The sequence below is a fragment of the Phyllostomus hastatus genome, unplaced genomic scaffold (genome assembly GCF_019186645.2).
Source record: "Phyllostomus hastatus isolate PE091 unplaced genomic scaffold, TTU_PhHast_1.1 phas_scaffold_317, whole genome shotgun sequence".
In the NCBI taxonomy this organism is placed as follows: Eukaryota; Metazoa; Chordata; class Mammalia; order Chiroptera; family Phyllostomidae; genus Phyllostomus; species Phyllostomus hastatus.
This window is the reverse complement of record NW_025334023.1, coordinates 27,656,758-27,675,824: the sequence shown is the minus strand read 5'-3', so window position 1 is coordinate 27,675,824 and position 19,067 is coordinate 27,656,758. Positions and strand designations below refer to the sequence as shown.

Below are 19,067 nucleotides of genomic sequence, written 5' to 3'. Positions count from 1 at the left end.
GTGATGATGAACTCCTTTAACTTGACCTTATCTGAGAAGCACATCATCTGCCCTTCCATTCTAAATGAAACCTTTGCTGGATAGAGCAATCTGGGATGTAGGTCCTTGCCTTTCATGACTTGGAATACTTCTTTCCAGCCCCTTCTTGCCTGCAAGGTCTCTTTTGAGAAATCAGCTGACTGTCTGATGGGAACTCCTTTGTAGGTGACTGTCACCTTGTCTCTTGCTGCTTCTAGGATTCTCTCCTTCATTTTTACCTTGGCTAATGTAATTATGATGTGCCTTGGTGTGTTCCTCCTTGAGTCCAACTTCTTTGGGACTATCTGAGCTTCCTGGACTTCCTAAAAGTCTGTTTCCTTTGCCAGATTGGGGAAGTTCTCCTTTATTATTTGTTCAGATAACTTTTCCACTTGTTGCTCTTCCTCTTCCCCTTCTAGTACCCCTATAATTTGGATGTTGGAATGTCTAAAGATGTCCTGGAGGTTTCTAAGCCTCTCCTCTTTTTTTGAATTCTTATTTCTTCATTCTTTTCTGTTTGGTTGTTTCTTTCTTCTTTCTGGTCCATTCCATTGATTTAAGTCCCACTTATCTTCCCATCACTGTTGGTTCTCTGTGCATTTTCCTTTATTTCATGTAGCCTTCATTTTTTCATCTAATTTGAGACTAAATTCAACCAATTCTGTGAGCATCCTGATCACCAGTGCTTTGAACTGTGCATCTGATAGGTTGGCTATCTCTTTGTCTCTTAGTTGTATTTTTTTCTGCAGCTTTGATCTGTTCTTCCATTTGGGCCCTTGTTTTTTTGTTTGTTTGTTTGGTTGTTTGTTTTTTGTCTTGACACTCCTATTACGTATGAGGGGTGGAACTTTAGGTGTTCACCAGGGCAGGGCAACCCAGTCACTGGGTTGTGATGCTGTGGGGGGGATGGGGGGGGCCTGAGAGGAAACAATGGTGCTTGCTCTGATCTCTGATGGATTTCAGTCCCTTTCACCACTTCCTCCAAGCAAAATGGGCTCTTCTGGTGCTGATTCCCATGTGGGTGGGCTTGTGTATATTCTAGGACCCTGTGGATCTCTCCAACTAACTCTCCTGTGAGGCTGGGAGTCTCCCCCACCACCTCAACCTCCACAGGTGTTTTCAATCAGTGTTTTGAGGCTTTATTTCCCTGAGCTGGGACCCTGGGTTGTGTGATCTGTCTTGCTCCCCAGTTTCGCCTGGTTTATCTGCACATGAATGTGGGACCACCCGGTCAGCTGCTTTGCGTGTGGCACCCCACTCCACAATTGCTGCCTTGCTGGGTCTGCCCACTGCCATCCCATACCTGGGGTCTGCTGGCCGCCACCTGCACCCGGGGTCTACCCACTGCCATCTTATGCACCCAGGGTCTGTCATCTGCTGCCTTGTGTGCCCAGGGTTTGCAGGCCACCGGTTTTTTTGCTGCGACCCCTCTTCATCTGGCCGCCCCACTCCTCCCGTCCTACTGGTGTGGATGAATGTGTCTATTTTAACTCCTTGGTTGTAGGACTTCCATACAGTTCAATTTTCTGTCAGTTCTGGTTGTTATTTTGTTTCTAAGTTGTTGTCCTTATTTTGGTTGTGCGAGGAGGCACAGTGTGTCTCTACGCCTCCATCCTGGCCAGAAGTTCCTCTTCTCCTCATTCTTTCTGTTTCATACTCTGCTTCTTGCTCAAACATTCCTCCTTGCTGTCATTCTTGCTTATTTTTTGTCTTGTTTTACTGGCTTTTCTCCCTGTACCTTTAATCCACTTGTCTTTCATTCTCCGTCTCTTTTAAAAGGGAATGAAGATTTATTGGGTTAATTGTTGCCCTGACCTAACTTCACTGTGCAATGAAGTTAAGCTAAGAAGCAATACCTGGTAAGGCAAAGAACATGAAAGATGTATAGCAGAGCAGAAGTTAGTTCATGCTAATGGTCCCTGCTATGTGCCTCCTGTCATAGATATTTGTTTTCCATTTTGACAGATTTGAATGTACATGGTGGAACTAAAGCAAATAATGGAAAGGGGAATGCTCGACAGAGACTTCTGGATTCTTCTTGCTGATGATTTTTTTGTCAACCTTAGATCCATGACTTCTCAGACATGGGATTCATTTTGGCTAAAGTGCCTCTGTCAGGTTTCAGCTGGTTTGCAGTAAATGGTTTTTGGTACTGGCAGAACATGACTTACTGGCTTCCTAATGGAAATGACAATGAGCAGAATGTTGTGGGAGAACCGTTCATGAACTTCCTTTGAGAAGAAATGCAGAGATAAGTAAACCACAGCAAGTTCTCATCCAATGAAAAGTGGAAAGACTAATTAAAGTAAGAGTAGTAGCCCTTTTGGTGTCTCAAAGAAACACTTTTCTGTCTAGACAGTGTGATGAAACCCAGAGCTACCGGAAAGCAAGGACTTCGGGAGATTTTTTTTGTTGTTTTATGAAGTAACAATAAGCATGGCAGGATCCAGTTTAATATGGATCCCCTACAAACCCTAATGACTGTTGGACAAGAAAAACACTCACTGGCTGTGGACCTAGAGGTGCACCTGCTCTTGCCCTTATCCTAAACTGGGAGAAATGCTGGTGCCTTGGCCTTGCACACCCCGGCTCTCTTTACACTGCTGCTTGTGAGCCTTGGCTGACTGAAATTCTCTGACCAGTTTTTGTTGCCATCCATTATGAAGGGCCCAGGCCCAAGCACTACCCTGACTGAAAACTGTATAAGATAATATCTAAAGGATATTTTATTCTGACTTCTATACAGGAAAGAATGCTTCCAAAAGAGCCAGTGAGAAAATCAGAACGTACAAGAACAGGTTAATTCAGTCACTTTTCAAGGGTGTTCTTCAGTGTGTTCCTCTGTTAGCAAAAGCATTTGAAACAGGATGTTACTTAAACAAATTCACCGAATGCAGAATGCTTCAAGTGAGACACATTTTGCCTCTGATCAGAACATATAAATGACATCTGCCATATGGTGTGCCTAAAGCCAGAACAACTTAACAGTTTACTTTATTTATAATTAAGCATGCCATTTAAAAATTTATTTTGACTTAGAATCATATGGCGTCAGAATTGAGGTCATTTGGGAAGAGCATTCTGTAGCTGGTGGACAGTCATAGAATAAATGATACAAATGGGTATGTGATATAAATGCAAGTATCACTTCATAAACATTTAAGGCAGATTCAGAACAGATAAAAATCTTAATGAATTCTGACCATGTAAATGCATTGTCATTATATTTATATTTTATACAAAATTCTTTAAAGTGACATCTGTGGACCTCCTCATTTTCATTCTTAAAAAGTTAACACATTGCTGAAGTGAGTAATCCTCAGGCACCTCAGAGTTTACATATGGCTTTAGGGACAGTTATTGACCTGATCTCCTGACTGTTTGGTGAAAAACAAAAGTTATATAAGCTGTTCTTTGTCTTTCAGAAATTCACAAAGCAGATTTGTGTGTGTATGCGCACTTCTGTGGTGGTTTCTGAAATGGATAGCTAATGATAAATAACCAAGAATGCAATCAGTGTTTTAAATTATTCTTATTTCTTGATATTTATTACTACTAAATTGTAGTGGAAATGACAGTAACCTAAATAACCAGTTTTGCTACATATTTATATCATTGTATCTGAGATGTTTGATCCCAATTCTCTACATTCATTACTTTTTATAATTTGAAAAGATTTCTGAAGTATATTTTTTTATGATATGCTTTTTTTTTTCCAAAAAATCTTCATCTTTTCTGTGGACTGCCCCTAATTTGTATTTCGAAGGAGTGAAAGTGGGCACAGTATTTAGGAGATCAGGAACTCTCTAAGTCCCGTTACCTGTCTTCCTTTCATCAGAGTTATAATTGGCCTCTGTTCATTTCCCCATTCCTACATTTTGAGCTCCAATAGGGTCTGTGATGTCCCAGACACCACACTAGTCACTGACTGCATGGGTATGAATGAGACAGGTCCTCATCGTTGAAGAGTTGTGAGTCCAGTAAAAGGCAGTAAAGACAGAGGTAGGTACCAAGAAGAAGAGTAGCCACCATAAAGGCCCTTCCAGAAAACTCATAGCCAATGCTCTGTGTTCCTGGGAAATACCATGCTATTTTTTCTTTCTCATAGTTTCTGTTTCTGGTGCCTTTGAGACTCTACCTACAGTTTTCCCAGAGGCTCTAGTTACGTGTTCCCTGGACTGCAGCTTGGACAAAATCGTATCAGAGATAGGGATTTTGAACAGTAAGCGCTCCAGTCACTCCACCTTTCACACCTCACCTGGCGGGGGTGGGGAGCACAAGCCGATGGGGCACGTGGAGCTGCCCATGAACAGTCATGGCGCCAGGAGACTGATGTGGATGTCTGGGCATCTATTTCAGCTTGGACAAAAAGTGCTGTTAGGAAAATTAACTTATCTGTCCACAGTGAGTTACTGGCCTAGTGGTCTGCTTTTCAGGAGCCAGACTCCTGAGGGTGAGGAGTCATTGATTGCTCTGTAAAAGGAAATAAACATCCTAAATGGTCACCCCCAGTAGGTCCCTGGCCCAGGCCTTCCTAGTAAACCAACAGGGGGCTTCTAAACCAGACTTATAACAACACTTGTGTTGCATTTGGGACTGGGACCCATCATTCTGAATGCAGTGACCAGCTGCGTCTATAATTTTACCAAGAGACAGGCAGAGATCCTCCAATGCAGAGGTTCTTAAACTTTTAGGAAGTCACAAACTCCCTTGAAAATATATTTTTTAAAGCTATTGACCTTCTCTTCAGATATACACAGACATTAAAGAAACCTTCAGGAGTCCTAGTCCACGTGCCCACAGTTAAGCTGTGCTTTACTGGCTGAAGGCCAGCCCACACAGGAGAGAAGAACTCTGGCAGCCCCTGCTGCCTTTGTGGAAACACTAAGTCTAAGTTATATGTTTATTTTTGAATGAAATGCACATTTTTAGTAACTGACTTCATTTTCTAGAGTCAGACTGGAAACGTCAGTTGCAAGAGTGAGTTGGAAGAGGTAGCCTGGAATGATTGGGCAGTTGGCCATGACCACTGTTCTCTTATTCCAGACCCAAATCACTGTCCCTGTGCAGCCTCGCTTTAATGTGAGGAGGGTGGCATAACACTTGTAAAGTGCTTTGTCCTGCTGTGTAGTGGTTCTGTCCCAAAGCTAGAAACTTCCATTTGTATGGTGGGTGTTGATGTTCTTGTTTCATTTGTGGAAACAACGTGTTCACTGAGTATCTTCTCCCATCCAAGAATGAGCAAAGGTGGGGCAGCAGGACGCTGGGAGCTTGTTCCTGGGAGAAGTAGTTCAGCTCTTAGAGGCAGATGGATACACACCTTTTTAATTGCACTCATGTTTGGTTTATTTTGCTATTGTCAGTTTTGGGTAAATAGCAGATCCATGGGGGTGGGAGTTTTTATCCTGTGCTATATACGTCAAGCTCCTAAAACAATGACTGTTGTGTAGTGGGCATTCTCAAATATTTGTTGTATGCACGAACACACTGTTATGATAAGTCCTAGTCTTCTGACAACCATGATTTGATTTTAAAAGGCAGATGGTTCTCTGAAGGAGAGAGGAAGGGAGGCTCATTTAGCTTCTTGGTGGAGAGGGAACTATTTCTGCAAATGAATAGGTTCCCACATATAAATAGTGACAGTTCATAGCTTTTTATTATGGAGTTAGTCATGATCACTTTCCAAATTCAAAACAAGTTCAATGTTGCCTTGTAATGATTAGAGAAACTGAAGTTTTAAAGGTCCTGGTCTCTGTAACTTTCTAGAATAATCTCATGGAAAGGATTGTTCATTAAAATGTGCAATTATCAGTAATCAAGGTTTCATCTCTCAGGGCATCCGATGAACTAGCTCCTTCTGGGCAGTCATTGGCTTTTGGCTCTATTTTTCACAAGTAAAGTAAAACCTTTAAAAAACAGGTTGTCAAAGATGATGTTGTGTTATTTGTGGAATGTCATAAATGTTAATCTGTGCTTAGTTTGTCTTGCCTGCTTTAAATGAAGTGTTTTGTTCTTGGTTCTCTTCTTAGTGGTTAAAATACTTTGTCACTTAAAGCATGCAGTTTGATCAGTAATTGTTATTCAAGTTCCTGAAAGTTGTAAAAGCTTCTCATGCCTTGAGTGGGTGTTCCCTGCCCACCAGGGAGGAAAAGCCTTGTAGAGTTCTACGAGCTCACGTGTTTCCTACAGAAACGAAGCCATCAGCTCCTCTTTGACAAGTTGGCTTTTTAAAAACATCATAATTACAGTTTAATAGTGCTTCTAGGTATAATTAAAATTGTCTTTAATGACTACATTTCTTCAAAACTTTTAAAGAAAAACATGTTCTTGTTACTGTATCCTTTGATAAGAAGGGTGGCTTCTGTTCCACAAAAAAAATCAAAAGATGAGAACATATCATGGTTTAGAAAGTGATCCTTAAAAACACCAGAAGCACTTTGAAAGCTCTTCAGTCTAGTGGTTATCACTAGTATATTTCATGTTTCCATGGGAGCCAGTTGTCCGAGATCTGCATTCTGATCATGCTGGCTTCGTTTAAGGAGGGATGAAAGGCGGAAGTCAAGGCTGTGGTGTTCATACATAAGGGCGAAACAGTGTTTGGTTCCACATTATAGTGTCCACCTAAATAAAACTTCTCTGAGTAATGAAAAGCGTGTCTTAATATTCCTTGCCTTCTCTTAAGAGAAGATGTAACGGAAGGCGAGTCCTGAAATATCTCGAGGCTCATTCCTGCCTATTGGGTACATCAGATTCAGTAGGCTTCATGGTGCTTACTGAAATCCAGCTGGCAGTAATTAAGGGAAGAAAGCCTTGATTAAGGGCCCACAGATTCTGGCATTTCTAAAGCAGAAGTCACGTGCTTTTTCTGATTGGGGCTTGTTTGCCTTGGAGAGGAAGGCGTACAGACTATATGCTTCAAAACATCGTTGACCTGCCCATTTGCTCATTGCTTCCTCTTGCTCCCCAGCTGTTTCCTAGGGTGGCACTCCAGGAACCTTGGAAGTTGATTTGTTTTCCATCATTCTGTAACAAATTACTGTCACCTTAGCGGCTTAAACAAATACATTTATTATCTCAGTGTCCTGGGTCAAGAGTCTGGACATGGCTGAGCTGAGTCCTCTGCTGAGGGTCTGACAGGGCTGCGGTCAAGGTGAGGATGGGTTAGAGTCTCCTCACAGGCTCCCTCAGGTTGTTGGCAGAATTAACTCCCTTTTGACTGTCTTCCTTCTACTGAGTGTTGGCTAGAGGCAGCCCACATTTCCTTGCCCTGTGGGTTTCTCTAACATGACTACTTATGTCATCAAGCCCCTAGGATTGTGTCTCACCTCAGGTAGGGCCTGCGCCCTCTTTTAAGGGTTTTTACCTAATTAAGTCAGGCCGCTCAAAATACTCTCTCTTTTGGTTAATTCAAAATCACCTGCTTTGGGAACTTAAGTTATGTGAACTTAAGACCTGTGAAATCCCTTCAGTGGTGCCATATTCTGTTGCCTAAAAGCAAGTCAGAGGTCCTGCCCACACTTGGGCATGGGGGTGGGGTAGAGATTATATGGGGCATGAACATCAGAGGAACCATGGGGACCACTTAGGTCTGCCTGCCATGGAAGCTGTCCTAAATCCCAACCTCTCTGTCTCTGAGCCTGCAGTATGTCCTCGGCAACCTTCTGAGGCCTCTCTATTCCCAGTGATATCTTTCAGGCTCTGGTCATTTCCTTCCTGAATTCTTCTAAAGGTCTCATCATTTCTGACCCATTTTCCACATTCTTGTCAGTAAATCTGTTAGAATTAAATCTGAGGGTTGTGCCAACCCTCTCCACCACCCCTCCCCCACCATTTTAAATCCCTCAGGACTCTTTATGGACTTTAGGATAAAGAACCAACTTGTGACTAAAGCCACAGAAGGCCATCTGCCCACTTCTTCAAGTTTATCCCTATGGTATTAGGACCCCACCCTTATGACTTCATTTAACCTTAATTACCTGCTAAAGACCCTATCTGAAAATAGTCCCATTGTGGGGTTAGGGCTTCAATATGTGAGTTTTGCAGGGGGACACACAGTGCAGTCCACAGCAGGGTATATACCCAAGAGAATCGAAAGCACTGTCTTGATGTATTTATATACCCACGTTCATAGAATCATTATTCATAATAGCTCAATGGTAAAATCAACCCAAATGCCCACTGGTGGATGAATAGCTAGAGAAAATATTGTACATGCATAATGTCCTTTAAAAGGAAGGAAATTCTGACACATACTACACATGGGCATACTTTGAGGACACGCTCACTGAAACAAGCCAGTCACTCACACACACACACACACACACACACGAAAGAAAAAAAAACATACATATATGATTCCACTTATGTTAGGTCCCTAGGACAGTGACATTTACACAGAAAAGAGATTGGTGGTTTCTAGAGGCTGGGAAGAAGGAACACAGAGCATTGTTTAATGGCCATAGAGTTCAGTTTTACCAGATGAAGAGAGTCCTGGAGATAGATTGCATGACTGTTGAGTGCTTAACACTACTGAACTGTACACTTCACAATAGTTAATATGGTAGATTTTATGTTGTGTGTGTATTTCACCGCAATAGAAAAAAAACACTCTGCCATCTCCTGCAAGATGCTCTGTGGGACCTCTCCCCTCCCTTTGCCATGATTCAGGTGTTGCTCCTGTGCTGGTGGTGGAGGCACACGTGGTGCTTGGTGCTGCACAGCACTGCTTGGTGTTCCTGCCTGTCTCCACCAGATCAGGAGGCCCTTGATGGATGGGGTGGTGCCTTCCTTGTCCCTGTATCCCCAGCACCTGGCCCAGAGCCTGATACCCACCCAGACACTAAGGAATTATTTATGCCTTCGTGTCCTGCATGAATATCTCCTGAGGATGCCCAGTGGACAGGAGCACTGGATTAGAAGGGAACTGTCCTCAGGCTGATCATTAGTCTTCACTGCTGCTCCCTCCATTTTGCCCAGTTGGAGGTGGCCAAGCACAAGGCATCCTCCATCCTCCCATTGTAGTGACTGCAGGCTTCTCTAGGGCCTTTCTGAAGCACTTCTAAGGGGCTTTCCGGCTGGTGGTTTCTCCACCTGCACTCATGCTAACTGATATCTGAGCAGCCTCACGTTGTTTCCTAAAGGTACGAACATACACCACCTTATCCGAACCCAGCAGTTGGGCCAGGTATTGATTTGAAATACTGATATCACTGTAGTAGAGGAGAATGATTTGTTCACAGTTTGTGCCTGGTCAGGAAAGAGGCTCAGTCTACAGTGCTTCCCATCACACGACCACCACCACCACCCAGGGGGAGTACAGGTTAGGCAGGGACCCCCCAGCTGCAGGTTGCTGGCCTGGGCCCGCAGCTCTATGTTCCCCTTCTTGAACATGAGATGAACAAAGAGAAGGAGCAGATGCATGCTCCTCTGTGGTACGCTAGAGACTGCAGGTGGCTCAGGGAAAAGAGAAGCAAGCCAAGTGTGGAGGATGAAGGAAAATCAAAATTCATTTTTTTGGAGCCCTGTTCTAATGTTTCCATGTGTCTTTTCTCAGACACAAGGAAAAGAAAAACAAGAGAAACTAAAGTGCTATCAAAAATCACTTCCAAATCCCCAGAAATAATAATTTGCATTACCTCAAGGAATGAAGAGGCCAATAGAACCCAAGCTTCCATGGAAACCTATTGAATGTAAAACGAAATATTCTGATGGTAATTTCAGAAGTAAAGAGACCCTGAAGATTTCAATATTCAATGCATTTATTCATTTAAACACCAAAACTGCCTGTTACAAAGGCAGTATTGTTCAGCATAGGCCCTGGAGGCTCTTTACCACCTTTTCAAGTACCTTGTAAATAATATCATCCCTTGAGAGAAAGGAAGCTTAAACAATCCTGGAAACAATCCCAGGATTGTTTCCCTGGGCCACGCCAACCTGGACACCCTGCAGCAGAACCCCCAGCCTCTCCTCTTTGATATTGAGATGCTCGAGGTGGAGAGCCCTAGCACTTATCAGCAGGACCTTTGGTCAATGACGGATAAGGAGAAGGCAAAGGCAGTGCCTGTCATCCACCAGGAGGGCAACCGGCTGTCCTGTGAGGGCCACGTGAAGGAGGCCACCGCCAACACCATCCCCTGCCTCCAGAACCTGCAAATGAAGGAACAGCCTGGGTCCCCAGATTGGGTGCAGCTGGATCAGCACATCACAATGCTGCTACTCAACTACTGTCAGTGCAAGCTGGTGGCCCAGGAGTATTACGAAGTTCTGGACCACTGCTCCTCCATCCTCAACAAGTATGATGACAAAAATCAAGGCCTACTTCAAGCGGGGCAAGGTGCATGTGGCTGTGTGGAATGTCCAGGAGGCCCAGGCTGACTTTGCCAAGGTGCTGGAGCTGGACCCCAGCCTGGCACACACTGTGAGCTGGGAGCTTCGGGACCTGGAGACACGGATCTGGCAGAAGGACAAGGAGGACAAGGCCCGCTTCCGGGGCATCTTCTCCCACTGACAGGTCCAGCCTACCCTGCCCAGCTCACTGCAGCTGCTGCCAGCCCACCCACCCCCCACTACATCATGCTTCTCTGTACATAAGGGCCTTATTTATCTCTCAAAAAAAATGGCCTTCATGATAAGCAGTGGTAAATGCTCATGTGTATGGTGGTTGAGAGCATGAAGTGTAGTTGGGCAAGTCTCAAGTCTGTACTCCTGCCTCTTAAGTCTCACTAGCTTTATTTTAAATGGGGAGAAGAGCACCTTCCTTTGTGAGGCCAGTCAACTTAGACAAAATATTTTAGCAAAGTGCCCACCATGGCAGGTGCTTAGTACAGGTAAGGCTTTCTAACTGAGCAAGGAGGCTTCCCTGACTGAGCCCAAGACCATGCAGCTAGTCAGCAGCAGGGCAGGACTAGCCCTCCAGCTTGCTCGTCCTGATGCTGCACTTCACCTGGGTGGCAGATGTGCTGTAGAGGCTGTGGTATGACCCCTCCCTAGGTCTCCATCCCCTGCAGGCCAAGGGGGGTGGCTGTGACCTTGAGAATTAGAACGTATGGGCAGCGCTTGGCACAGAGGAGGTGCTCAGAAGACATCTGGATGATCAGACAGTAATTATAGAGGTATCATTTTTGGTGTTCCCTCTCTGGTTCTGGGCCTCTGCTAATGCTTCTGAGTCCTGTGCTGCAGGAGGAGCTAAGCTACACTATTTATCTATGCAGTGACCACTTAGCTGCTGGCTTCCAGGTTTGCTCCTTCCCATCTCAGGACAAATCAGAGCATGTGAATCCCTTCATACAGCCTCTCCCACCTTCCATTCTGCCTTTCCTGTGTCAGCCCTCATCTTCCTAATCTGTAAAATGGGCATAGTCAGCCCTCTCTCACTTGCAAAATGAGATGACACCAGTCCTATAACATCTTGTAAAGGACGGTTCTAACCCCTCCAATCCCCTGCCCAGTAAAGACGACCTGCCACATTAGCAGCAACTAGCCCTGAGGTCTGAGAGAGCTCCGCTAGGAGCAAGGGGTGTGGTGGGCAGGCTGGCAGGTGCTCCGCACTTGGATCAGCTCACTGATGCTGCCTCATGGGTCTGTGGATGCAAGTGCCCCTGCGGAGCACTGGGGATTGGTCTTGTCTTGGAACTGGTGAAGAAAGTGAGAGACACGTGTGAAGAGAACTTAGGGGTCAATAGGCCTCCGGCAGGTTCTGGGCAGGGGGCATCCTTGGGGACCCTCATTGTTCCTGCAGTTCCTGAAGGTTTCACTAACTTCCTAAGAAATAGGTCTCAGCAGATTCTGCTGCCCCTGCTGTAGCAGCTTTTCCTTCTCCCTTCCCTTGGCCCAGGGTTGAGGTATGCGGCACACCAGAGGGCCGGGATTCTTGAACATTGGTGTGCTTCAGAGTCCCCAGGAAGACATAATAAATACTTCCAGGTCTCCCCCCCACCCCCAGGTCCTGACTCAGAGGGTATGCAAAGAGGACAAGCCCAACCTCGTGTTCTGATGCACATGGTCCTGTGACTACAGTTGATGCTAACATGACCTGGGTTTGGGGGTCAGGCAGACCTGGGATTAGATTACGGCCTCCATTTCCTCATTTGTGGCTGCTGTGAACCTATTTGCTAGTGTGTGGTGAGGACTCAATCAATTTAGATAAAATGCTTTAGTAAAGTGCCCACCATGGCAGGTGCTTAGTGCAGGTAAGGCTTTCTCACTGCGCAAGGAGGCTTCGCACTCTGAGCCCAAGTCTTCAATACCATCACATGAGCACAAGTCCCTTCTTATCTGTGAGCTGGGACTGTCCTCCATGTTTCCTGCCTGACCAGTGGCTTGTTCTGTGGGCTGCAGGAGGACGGAGGTGCCCTGAGATGGAGGTGAGCTGGGGAGAGACAGAGTTCAGCTAACTCCCCTTTACTGGGAACCACAGGCTGCACACTTTCCTCTTGGACACCCTCGTGCCTTCACTCTTGCAGGTTCCCTGCCTGGAATGTCACCACTGTCCCAGCTTCCATATCTGGTAAATTGGAGGCCGTGTTTCTAGTCTCAGTCAACCCAAACACAACCTCTTCTTTGAAGTTCCCCTCTCTGCACTCCTAAGCAATACCTGGGGTATTTTCCCATACTCCTTGTTAGCACTTGTCGAACTGTGTTGGATTTACCTTGTGCTCTGTCCCTCTGCTGCTAGGCCGTGAGCTCCAGGGGAAAGACAGCCCAGTTCACCCCCAGTGTCTGTCACTGTGTCAGCTGCAGAGGTGAAGCACATCACATGTTAGTTTAGTGAAGAGATGAAGGAATGAATGATCCCAGCTGATTCTGCTGCCAGAACCTCAGGCCTCGCCTTTCAGGGAGGATCAGCTGACATAATGGGTAGGAGCACAGCCTTTGGGACTCAAATTCCACTTCCTCTTTCAAAAGTTGTTTGGTGTGAATTAATCTTTTTTTTATGTAAGTGTTTTTCTATTGTTGTTCAATTACAATTGTCCCCATTTTCCTCCATTAATCTGCCCTGCCCTACCCACCCTCACCTCCCACATTCAATCCTCCCCACCCCTTGGCTGTGTCTGTGAGTCCTTTCTACAGGTTCCTTGACATCCCTCCCCCTTCTTTCCCCTGTTACCCACCCATCCCTCCCCTCTGGTCACTGTCAGTTTGTTCTTTATTTCCATGTCTCTGGTTCTGTTTTGTTTGCTTGTTTGTTTTGTTGATTAGTTTCCACTTATTGATGAGATCATGTAGTATTTGTCTTTCACCACGTGGCTTATACTACCCTTTGTGACAGCATGGATGGAACTGGAGAGCATTATGCTAAATGAAATAAGCCAGGTGGTTTGGCGTGAATTAATATTTATATGCTTTATTTTCCACATATGTACAGTTGGGACTTACATAGTGGTTATAGAGACTGTGTTATGAAACCTACCCCCTTTTCCTCCTATGTGTCTCCTTTATGGTCACACACAACATTTCACTTCTTTTTTCTTCGTTTTTATTGTTGACACTCTTTCACACATTCCCATTTTCCCCCTTTGCCCACCTCCACCCAGCTCTCAGCCCCACTTTTCCTCAGGCCATCACCACACTGTTGTGTGTGTCTATGGGTTATGAATATATTTTCTTTGGCTAATCCCTTTATCCATTCTCCACCCCTCTGATGTATCTGTTCCATGCATTTGTACCTCTGTGTCCATTTTGTTTGTCAGCTTATTTTGTTAATTGGATTCCATATATAAGTAAGATCATATGATATTTATCTTTCTCTGACTGACTATTTCACTTACTAGTAATGCTCTCCAGGTCCATCCATGCTGTTGCAAAGGTGAGAGTTCCTTCTTTTCTTATGGCTGAGAAGTATTTTATTATATAAATGCACCACAGTTTTTTTATCCACTCATCTACTGATTGCCACTTGGGCTGCTTTCAGATCTTGGCTATAGTAAATAATGCTGCAATGAACATAGGAGTGCTTATGTTCTTTCAAATTGGTGTTTCAGGATTCTTAGGATATATTCCCAGAATTGGGATCACTGGATCATAAGGCAATTCCATTTTTCATTTTTTGAGGTATCTCCTTACTGTTTTCCACAGTAACTGCACCAAACTTCATTCCCACCAACAGTGCATGAGGGTTCCCTTTTCTCCACATCCTTGCCAGCACTTGTTGTTTGTTGATTTATTGATGATAGCCATTCTGACAAGTGTGAGGTGATATCTCCTTGTGGTTTTAATTTGCATTTATCTGATGATTAGTGACATTGAACATTTTTTCATATGTCTATTGGCCATCTATATGTCCTCCTTGGATAAGTGTCTATTTAGGTCCTTTGCCCACTTTTAATTGGATTATTTGTCTTCCTGCTGTTGAGTTGTATAAATACCTTACATATTTTGGAATTTAACCCCTTATCAGGTGTATCTTTGGCAAATATGTTCTCCCATTCAGTGGCTTGTCCTTTCATTTGCAGAACACTGTACTTTGAACACTCTGGTCACCACATGTGTGGAGGTTTTCCTCTTCCAACAAGCAATTCTCTGTGTCACCAGCTGGGTGACCTACAATTTAACTCAATTCTGACACTATCTACCTGGAGACAGTGTTAGATCCCACAGGTTAAGGGCTCAGTTCCACATGACTGTCCCTTCCATTTCAGAAGTCAATTGCAAGTCATAGGTCTCCAGGTTACTCACAATTTCTGTCCAAGTTGGCTACAAGTTGGAGGTTCCCAGGGCCTCCCCACCCTGGGATTCCATTATTTGTTGGATCAGGTCCCAGGACTCCAGGAAACATTCACTTATGTTTATCAGTGTGTTAAAGGATGTGATAAAGGATAGAGATGAACAACCACATGAAGAGGTACATAGGAAAAGGTCTGGGAAGGTTGCAAGCACAGGAGCTTCTGTCTCTGTGGAGCTGGGGTGTGTCGTCCTCCTGGTACACGGATGTGCTCAACAACCTGGAAGCTCTTGGAGGCCTGTGTTATTGGGACTTTTCTGGGAGTTTTATCATGTAGGTGTGATCAATCATTAACTGCATTTCCAGGTTCTTCCCCTCTCTGGAGGAAGAGGGTGGGGTGCAGCTGAAAATTCTAAGCTTCTAATCATGGCTCTGTCTGTCTGGTGACCAGCCCCTCCTCCAGGAGCCTGCCCAGAGTCACCTCATTAGAACAAAGGGCACTCCTATCACCCAGGAAATTACAAGGGTTTCAAACCTCCTGTGTTGAAGGGCTTCTGATGATGAAAGATCAGATACTAGAACAAAAGGTACTCCTTGTGTTCTTATCATTTAGGAAATGATAAGTGTTTCAGGTGCCCTGTCTCAGGACCTAGGGGCAGACACCAATATATATATTTTCTATGATCTCACAACCATCAAATAAGCCAGTGCCTGTAAAGTATTTGGCACAGTGTCTGTGTTAAATTAACAACCATAATTCATGTCAAAGGACCTGGTCAAGCCATTTGACACATTAGTTGATGTCCATTTTATTTTCTGTGTTATATGCTCCAAATTCTCCCCCTGTGAACATATATTACTATTCTGAGCAGGAAAGCATGTACATACCTGCTGGTGAGTCCCACCCGCTGGGACCCATTCTTTGGGGCCTGGATCCGAGATTACTAGAAACTTAAATTCACCAGGATCCTTTTGAAATCTGTAATTCGGATAAATTCTTTGTGTGAGACAACCACTAAGAACCTGAAAATGCAGTGAAAGATTACTGTCTGACAGTTAAATTGTAAGGCAAACATAATGGCTTCTGATAGAATAATGAGCACTAGCATTAGACTTTGCCTGTGCCAGGCTCAGGCGCTCTTTGTGCTCCCTCATTTAACCCTCACAGTGATCTTCAAGGCAGGGGGTATTATCCCCATTTTTCAGTTGAATATTGAGTTGTAAGGAGGTTGAAGAACTTCCTGAAGTCACGTGGCAAAACCACAACTAGGAGCCAGTCTGTCAGTGTTCAGAGCCCACCCACTCAACCCTCTTTAAGTCCACCTGAAAAAGAATTCCTCTAAAGCCAGTAATGCTTGACTGAAATGTTTCATGTTGAAAAAAAAAATGTTAGAAAATTATGACGTTGTTTCTCTTCCTGAGCAATTCAATCCCAAAATCATTACATGGGCAAAACAAGGCCTGTGTCTATGGAGAGCCATGGCTCGGTGTGGAGTGTCAGCACCTGGGTTGAGTGAGATGGACAGACACCCAAGCCATGACTGTGGCTCCTGCCAGGCAGAGGGACAGGGCCTGGGAGAGGGGGCAGTGAGTGCAGGCTTTTGACTCTGTGCATTTCTGTATTGTCTGATTTTTTGGAAATGAATATGTAATTATGAATAACTTACATCATCTTTATTTTAAATTAAAAGTAAAACAAAGGAAAAAAGAGAAAGGTGGAGTAGAGACATAGAAGAGCAGTGTGCTGTTTTGGTGGTGAGGCTGGGAAGGGGTGAGTCCAGCCCAAGGCTGGAGCGCTAGGCCAAACTGCATGGTCTCCAGCAGCGCCCACCCAGGCTGCACGTGGGCCGAGGGGTGGGGTTCCTGGGGTAGCTTCCCAGCCTCCGCTCCTCCGAATGCTCCAAGGTTCCCTCCCACAGGGCCCATCTGGTTTATCTCTGGGGAGTCTCTGAGTCAGGGATATTCCTGAGTAGTTTTAAAAATGCCCATCACTCTCACAACCCTCTACTGTCTTTGTTGCCACTCGCTTGGGGTCCAGAGACAAAGCTGTCTACTCTGGGAAAAGTGGAGGTTTTCCTGTCCTAGAAATGACCTTTCCACAATACTTATCCAGCATGATATTCCACACTGGGTTCTATGAAGACACTCCAAATGACTTCCCTTGCACTTAGCTGTTGCGAGTGAGTTTTTATTTGAGATAAGATAATAGCTATATTTGTTGAGCTCCTTGGTTCCTGACTACAGGGGTGTTATCCCACTGAATCCTCACAACAGCCCAGAGAGGCAGACTTGATACCAAGAAACATATTTCAAATGACTTCCCCACAGTCCACTTGAAAGTATTAAACCTAAGGCACCAAACCAGATTTTCTGATCAAAACCCAAACTGAACTTCAATATACCAAATTGCCTTTTTAATTTTGCTCCAAAAGTTTGGTTGGGACTTTTTAGTTTTCAAATGTGGTTTAGTTTGTACACAAAGATCACAAACTAAACTTTTTTTATTTTTGAAGCATTGAGGGTACTCTATGTGCCAGCACTATGTTTAGTGCCTTATTTAGACAATCTAATTTAATCCTCACCCAAACCCCATGACTCCTACGTGACAGATGAGGAAATCAGGACCCAGCGTCTCACAGCGGTCAGCTGGGTGACCCTGAGGCAGAACTCTGGGAGTTTGTCTTGAGCACCCTTCCCCTTAACCACTTGACTATGTCCCTCACCCCAAAACTACGGGAACATTTTCACTGACTTGTGAGGATTTAGGAACCTAATGTGTAGTTAAGGCTGTTTAATCAGAGCCTATCACCAGGCAGACAGCTCAGAAGAGAAGTAGTTGGAAACAAAGTAGGAGTCTTTCTCAGCCTTCCCCTCCCTTTTGGCCACCATCCTTCCCAGGAAACTCCATGAAGCCAAGGGCCTATTGGTTTGTTCAATTTTACATCCCCATTGTTGGTCACAGTAGAAGTTTGAAAAGCCTTTGTTGAATGAATGAATGAATGCCACCTTGTCTTGCCACTGAGCAGAACTTGGTTATAAAGGCTCTTCACCGGAGCTTTGTATTGAATATCAGGAAAAACTGATCATCTTTGGTCCCTGTCCCAACTCTATCAATGCTCAAATGGAACTCACCAGCTTAGTGAGAAGACCAGTTCCCCAGCTGAGGTGCTGAACAAAGACTACCCTGGACCACATGGGGATTAACCCCCTGGCACAGATGGCAAGCCTGGAAGCAGGCGAGGTAGAGTGGAAAGAGCTCTGGGCTGGGAATCCGTGACCTAGGGTCTTATACTCTTGGTGTCCTCCCCTCTCTGAGCCTTACTATCCTTGGCTTTAAAAGGAAAGAGTGGACAAATAAGCTCTGACCACAGGGCTTTATTTAGTGAAAAGATAGACTAAGTGAGAGTATGAATTCAGGGCCAGGGCAAATTGCCCCCCCCAAACTGGTGTCTGTCTTCAGCAAGAGTGCAGAAGCAGAGCCACCGGGAAAGAAGACCTAGCATTTACTGAGCACTGTGCAAGTGGCTTGCCTTTGTGCTATTGTGTGGGATCCTCAAAACAAACTTGTTGTAGAACACTCTTCGACAATGAAAAGGAACAAACCATTGATACATGCAACAACTTGGACGACTCTCTAAGGCATTATGCTGAAATGAAAAGGTTGTATGCTATATGACTCCATTTGAATAGCATTCTAGAAATGACAAAATTATAGAAATGGAGAACAGATTGTGGTTGCAAGGGAGTGGGGATGGGTGGGTGGGGCCTGACTATATCATGGAAGAGTTCTTTTCTGTTTATGGAATGGTTCTGTATTTTGATTGTGGTTGTGGTCACACAAATCTACACGTGTGATGAAGTTGCACAGAACTAGAGGGAGGGGGAAGGGGGAGAACGGGGAGAAGAAGGGGAAGGGTCAAGTGAAGGAACATGTATAAAGGACCCATTGACAAAGACAATGGGGGCAGGGAGAGAGGATTGAAAGTAGAAGGTGGGGGGTGGGTAGGGCAGGGGAGAGTAATGAGAGGAAAATGGGAACAACTGTAATTGAACAACAATAAAAAATTTGAGAAAGAAAATAAAAAAGGACTATGCACAGACACACAATGAGTGCATGTAAAACTGGTGAAATCTGAATAAAGTCTACAGTTTGCACCAATGTCAATGTCCTGGCTTTGATTCTGTGCTCTAATTACGTAAGATGTTAATGATTGGGGAAAGCTGAGTGAAGGGTAGAGGGGGCCTCTCTGTACTATTTTTGCGATTTCCTGTGGGTCTCTATTTTCATGTACAGATGAAAGACCTGAGGCTCATGGAGGTCACACACCTCTGAAAAGGAAAATGAAGATTCTATTCCATTCTCCTCCTCTGACTCCAGAGTTGCGAGCTT

General features: G+C 44.6%; 1 protein-coding gene and 1 pseudogene across 1 annotated transcript in view; both read left to right on the top strand.

Annotated features, from left to right (window-relative positions):
* Window positions 1-6,905, top strand: part of PANX1 (pannexin 1) — a 52,498-nt gene extending 45,593 nt beyond the window's left edge. The window contains exon 5 of the mRNA XM_045818041.1: window positions 1,984-6,905. Within this exon, the coding sequence (XP_045673997.1) occupies window positions 1,984-2,063 (80 nt within the window). The 3' untranslated portion in view covers window positions 2,064-6,905. The remainder of the gene's footprint in view (window positions 1-1,983) is intronic.
* Window positions 6,906-9,661: 2,756 nt separating this feature from the next.
* Window positions 9,662-10,754, top strand: LOC123805381 (annotated as a pseudogene).
* The last annotated feature ends 8,313 nt before the right edge of the window (window positions 10,755-19,067 follow it).